General features: G+C 50.1%; 1 protein-coding gene across 1 annotated transcript; it reads right to left on the bottom strand.

Annotated features, from left to right (window-relative positions):
* Nucleotides 1-454: 454 nt before the first annotated feature.
* On the bottom strand, nt 455-2452 carry LOC149331365 (neprilysin-1-like). Its single transcript, XM_089557337.1, has one exon. It carries the CDS (start codon nt 2450-2452, stop codon nt 455-457), a length of 1998 nt encoding a protein of 665 aa, XP_089413463.1.
* Nucleotides 2453-6000: the final 3548 nt, after the last annotated feature.

Raw genomic sequence — 6000 nt, 5'->3', positions numbered from 1 at the left:
CCTAAAGCGCTTTGACTTTAACATATCAAATCAGTTTGAACACACAATACATTAGCTGCAGACTACCCTGCAAAAGGATGAATAATAAGCTTAAGTGCTCGATGGAAGCTTCCGTGTGTCAAGAGTTCGCAGCAAGCGTCCGATAGTAAACACAAGTTTGCAACAAAATCCGAAAAAGACACTCTCAATGAGCGACTTCTACTCCAAAACGTTCTCTCACCAGAATCCACTAATCACTGCCTTCTGTTCATTTTCTGAATACCCTAAAGCGCTTTGACTTTAACATATTAAATTAGTTTGGACACACAATACATTAGCTGCACACTACGCTGCAAAAGGATGATTCCATTATATGTCTCTCAAGCATATGGGATGATTACAATTTTAAAACAGGCAGTTTCACGGCGAAAACGTTCTCATACGAGAAAACGAAAAAAAAACAACTAATGAACCGTTAAGGGTTCATTCGGCAGCCTGGACGACAGTTAAACGCGGACACAAAACTCGGCACTCCTTCAAGCACTCCGTTGCAGTCGTAGGCCTTCGACAGCCGAGTCTGGCTGTGGCAATAGCTGATGAAAAACAGCCTCTCCGGCGAAAATCCGCGGCCGTTATTAATACTGCCGTTCCTGACCGTCATAAAGGCACGAAACGCTGGCAGGAACACGTGGCCGCCAAGCTTCAAGCCGTGGACCACAGTCAAGTTGTCACCTATTGCTGGACTGCCTTTGGATACAGCGTTTTGACCCGTTGCATCGTGAAAGTCAGGGTCACTTTCCAGGCCTTCTAACAAGGTTTTCGCAAACGCAGCACCAAGACCTCCGTAGTTGATCGCATTGTCGCCCTCGGGGTAGTAGAAGGGCGAATGAGCCACCAGCATTGACATAGTAACCGTGTTGAGCAGTGTGTCGTAGGTGAAGCTATCCTTGGAATTGCCATGAGGAAGTCGTTTGTCCTCGAAGTAGGCATCGCTACCGACGAGTCGACTATTGGCTTGCCTCTCCGAGATCCAGTAGTCCAGCATCGTTCTTGTGCTCGTATAGTCGAAGGAGTAGATCTCTCGGAGCCGACTGGTAGATCGGTACTCCGCCTTCGGCCACAGGTTGATCTGCATCTCTTTCAGCTTACGCAGCAACATTACCTTAGTATACGGCGGTAAATTTGTTCTTTCATACGTGGCTATCGTCGATTCCCTGACGTTGTCTAAGAGTTCGTTGATGTTTTGCCGAACATGGGAAGGAAAGTTCAAGACGATGTGGTTGGTGAGGACAATCAGCTTGAAAGAGCTTTCAACCTGAGTCTCGCAGAAAAGAGGACGAAGCAGGTTGGCCATCTCTGATGTGCCGTACTTTTGAATGAAAAAATGGTTGTCCGCGATCGGCGCGTAGACCTGAAGCACCCACCAGCCTAGATGACTTAAGACGAGCGTGGGTTCATGGTTGGTGACGATATGGCGGACAACATCGATGGCACCTTTTCCCTTCACGATGGCCTTGTCTTCTGGAGTAAGAGAGTCATTCGTCGAAAACTTCTGCTCCATCAGCGATACCACTCTCTCTGTACGCTGGCCGAAGCCGCGAGCCAAAGAATCCAAATCAAGGACTACGGGACGCTTGTCCTTTTGGACCGCGGCAAGCCGAAAAACAACGTCTCGCGTGAAATTGAACACCTTGTTGAGGTCGACTATTTTGACGGTGGTTTTGTTCACCATTTTTCCGTCATCCGCGAAGTACATCATGTAGTTATCGATGTACTGGTGCTCTGTGGCTTCGCTGTTCATGGCCAGGTACTGGTTCTTCCAAAACTTCGCGTAGCCGCTCGGATAGACGTAGATGGCCTTCCGGCCGCCCAGCGGCTTACCCGGGAGCAGTCTAAGGTCGAACCAGAGTGGCATGTTCCACCGAACGCATAGGTTGAGGTGGGCCTCGAACGGGTCTACGTTCTGGGGCGGCGTTTCCGGCCACGGTATGCTCAGGTTGCGCATCAGCTTCTTAAACACCCTGCGCGTCTCGTCGGCGTTCTCATCGATGCGATTCTCGCAAACGTCGAATGACGTGGCCACCAGGCTACCCAGGGGCGTGTTGGAATAGCGGTTTCGGATCTCGGAAGCCATGTTCTGCATCCAGATGTACTTGACGTCCCACGCGTAGTTCCAGTGCTGTTCCGGCAGGGTCCTGGGGTCACCCACCCAGCTGGACGTCACGTAGGCCTTGAAGTCGTGGCACGGGTCGACGCTCGTGTTGAGGGTGGCCCTGAGCAGTGCCTCGTATTTGGCGCAGTCGGTGGTGCGGCACGAGAGGCTCACGGGATCGTCCGAAGTGCCCACGAGCGCCGTCGCGCGTCGTGCTATGGCGGAGAAATAGACGACAGCCACGAACGTCCCGCCCACGAAGGCGGCGCACCCGAGGACGAGTCCGCACACCAAGCACCTTGGGCAAGGTGTGGGGGTCATCTCTTCGGTGGCGGTCGTCGACGGCGAAAACTGCGAACGACGTAAGTAAAATAAAACTGTACTTCAAAACGGTCTTTGCAACGCGCGTGTATAGTCCTTCTCAGTATGACATGAAACCAGACAGCAGCGAACCTATTGCATCCAACCGAATGTGAATTAATGCAACGTGATGCACACGTTTACTCTTTCTAGTGGCAACGGGATGCATAGCTTTATCCACCAAAACGGGCTCACACAATTCCGTGAAGGAAGCTCCACCACGTTTTGCGGGTTGCGAGTTCTACTGAGAGCGTTCGTACATGAAATTGTTGCATCCTCTCCAAGTGCGAGGAATATATTTTCCTAAATTGGGGAGCATTCGCGACCACCTAAAAAAAATGGAGGGGGCACTTGAGCTCAGTCTTAAGGTACGGCGCGATGGCCTAATGCATAGTAGGCCATATTAGCAGAAGGTCATTCTCTCCTTGACATTCATAGATTTCTGGGAAACGGCTATTAAATCACAAATTCTGAGACATTGAGAGCATGACCTTTTCCGTAGAAAGTGCACGTGAGACGCATGGTATCAATTAACATGGCTTCTTCGGTGAAACTCCGGTAATCAGGTATCGATTTTTAGCACCCCGAGATCCAGGTCCTCTAGCTTTGCAGCGCCGACGAGAAGAGATTTTTCGAATATCTTGATATCAATATGGCTGTTTGTAATGGCTAGCCAACAATTTCTAGTAGCATTGCAGAGCCAAAAATTTTTAAAGTTAACTATTGAATTTGAGTTCAACAGCTGACTAATTAACACGTCTTAGCTGGTTTCAGATGTCCGCCACTGGTGATAACATGTAGAAGACAGGATCTTCACGAGCTTCGGCTGCAACGCTTGGGCGTCTTCTTAGCTCCAACTATCTCATACCGCCCAGTCCACAGCGCCGCAGTTTCATGACATGAATTCTCGAACAAGCATGCCAAGGACATTTGCAAGTATGCTCCCAAGGGGATTTCAAACTAGCGGCAGAGGTGGCGCTCAATAAACGTTGTCCTTTCCTGCTGCTGGTTATCGATCGCGTACCCGCTTAGACAAATCATTCTTGCAGCTGTTCTCCGCAGCTGATAATTAAGGGGCTGGACGACAACGTATCTCCTATGCTAAGGCTTTCGTGCCTACGCTCTACAATTCCCTAAGTGCCGCGGATCTACACTAGGTGCTCTCCAGGGCTGCGTGCTCTGTGCATGCGCTTACCGGTGGTGTTTTCAGCGGGGTCCTCATCGTAGAAATTGTTGAATGGCCGAAGACCGGGAGCTAGATGTGGACGACAGCGCTCGATTCTTTCTTCTTCTGCTTCTTCTGCTCGTGCGAGCGCGAGAACGGTAGCTTGCGCTCGAGCATGAGCTATAGATGAAATGTAGACAATGATGATAGCGGAAACTGTAATTCCGGTACTGTCAGTGCATGAATAATTTGGAAACTTCTGCAGTGCCCACCAACCCAAAGTACATCATTCTTACAAATTCTCAGGCAGCGAGCCACAACCTCATGCAAGGCAAAGTAGGCCCAATCGGCCTCTGTGTCCTCTGCGCAACTAAGATGAATGAATAGCTCAAGTGTTCTAGACCCCGGGCTACCAGACGACCAGCGGCAATGGAGCCGCTTGCCGCCATGCTCGCTATCTTTTCCTTTCGAGCATCTTCCTTTATAAGGTCATGCACACATACGCTACGGCAAAACGCAAAAGGAGCCCGTGTGTTGTGCGATGCTGTGCGCCCCGTGCCGTGGGGCGTTCGAGCAGACATCGCGCTACTCCTGACAGAAGCATATATTTCCATGATGCTCCCTGCTTGGACAAACGCATCTCGGCTCTCGAGCCCGCGTCGCACTGGCCGACCGGCGCCGACGAGTACCGGAGCAAGACGACACGTTTGACACGCATGACGAGCTTCGTCGCCGCTAATTCAGTCTCAGCAACTCCATGTGACTCAGCCGTGACGGACTTGGGGCGGAAGACTGCAGCACCGGGAAGGACTCCGGGGTGAGCCGCGGGGCCTGGGGCTTGCGGTTCGAGGAGCGGCTGCGGTGTTGGGGTGGAGCCTTACTGGTGGCGGGAATCTGGCTGGCGTTTGCCTCGGTGGCTCGCTTGGCATCCCAGTACTTCTTTTTGAGGAGGTATGGGGTGCGGAAGCGAATCTTGCAGGCTCGTCAAACCATCAGTTCGACGCTTTCAGTGGCGATGTTTGCGACGTTTTAGTGGTCAGTGCAGTGTACTTTTTGCTAAGCGATGCGAAAATGCCCCTGGCGTTCCTCCCGCCTAGCTTAACCGCCAACATCGGCGATGCTGAGCGGCTACGACCTCAAGGAAAGCAAGACCAGCATGCACACGAAAAAATAACATACTTTAGGCAGTAAACTGGACTTGGTGTATCGACCGAACAATTGCAGTGCGCCTGCTGAAGTTGTCTGTTGCCCGTAATCATTATCTGCCTCAAAATCCTTCACCGATGTTTAGAAACTCGTGCGCAAACTACGCATGCACGTGCATATTGGTTATAAACGTTTCCGGCGTATTTTCTGCCTTTCATACCATGTGCTGTGGCGCCAAAATGCACAGCGGATGCAAACTGCTTGAGGCCATGAGATCGTCAACCGAAATCTGCTCCGCAGCTGTGCCTTCTCATAGTGTGCCTGCGTAGGAGGTTCTTCGGAAAGTCAGGAGTGATACACATATACACTACGAAGAGTGCAGACCTCCGTTAGATAGCACCACTTGTTTAGTTTGCTGACATCGTGACATTCATACTTTTGAACCTGGGATAGGTCTGTGGCCAGAGCACTCCGTTGCTTTGCCATTGGACATGGCGTCAATCCTGGTTGCGACGACCGCACTTCTATGGAGTAAAAACGCAGAAGGCGCCCGTGTGCTGTGAGATCTTAGTGCACATTAAAGAATCCCAGGTGGTCCGAGTTGAGGAGTATTGGCACCCAACTTTCGGGTGCGTGTTTTCTTCTTTGTAACGATCCGCAAGGCATTATTAAACACGGATTACCAAGTGGTACTCTCCTACGACCACTAAATAATTTTTAATCGAATTTCTTTTTCGTGCTGTGTCGGTTTCGGTTTCAACAGCCGAATGATGACTGTGACGTCAAAGTTGGTTTTTTTGTGGAAAGTCTTAGGTGAAACACCTAGTATATATTAACGGAGAATAGACATCTCACATTTCGTTGCGTTTTTTCATCTTTTTAATGATGCGTAAGACGTGGCATTCGCCGATGACCCCTCCATAAGTTAAAATCTAATTTCTTCTCTCACTTGTTTCGGTTTCAACAGCTGAGAGATGGCAACGACGCCAAAAATTCGCATAGGTGACGTGAAGCATGAAAAAAAAAACTGCGATATAATCTCTGCTTCATTCCTTTAATCCACTAAAATGCTAAAGCAGCTTGTCTCAAGAGCCGGAACAGAGCAAGTGAAGTAGCAGCGACTGCATCACAGTTTTTCTCAGGCTTCACATGATCTATACAGATCTTTGAGGTCGTAGCCATCACTCCACTGTTGAAA

The sequence above is a fragment of the Amblyomma mixtum genome, chromosome 8, assembly GCF_055824585.1.
Source record: "Amblyomma mixtum isolate Tamu chromosome 8, ASM5582458v1, whole genome shotgun sequence".
Taxonomy (NCBI): domain Eukaryota; kingdom Metazoa; phylum Arthropoda; class Arachnida; order Ixodida; family Ixodidae; genus Amblyomma; species Amblyomma mixtum.
This window is presented reverse-complemented; position numbering and strand designations above follow the sequence as displayed.

What these genes read in the sequence shown, in the direction of transcription:
- LOC149331365 (XM_089557337.1), bottom strand. Translation starts at nt 2,452, where the DNA reads ATGACCCCCACACCTTGCCCAAGGTGCTTGGTGTGCGGACTCGTCCTC.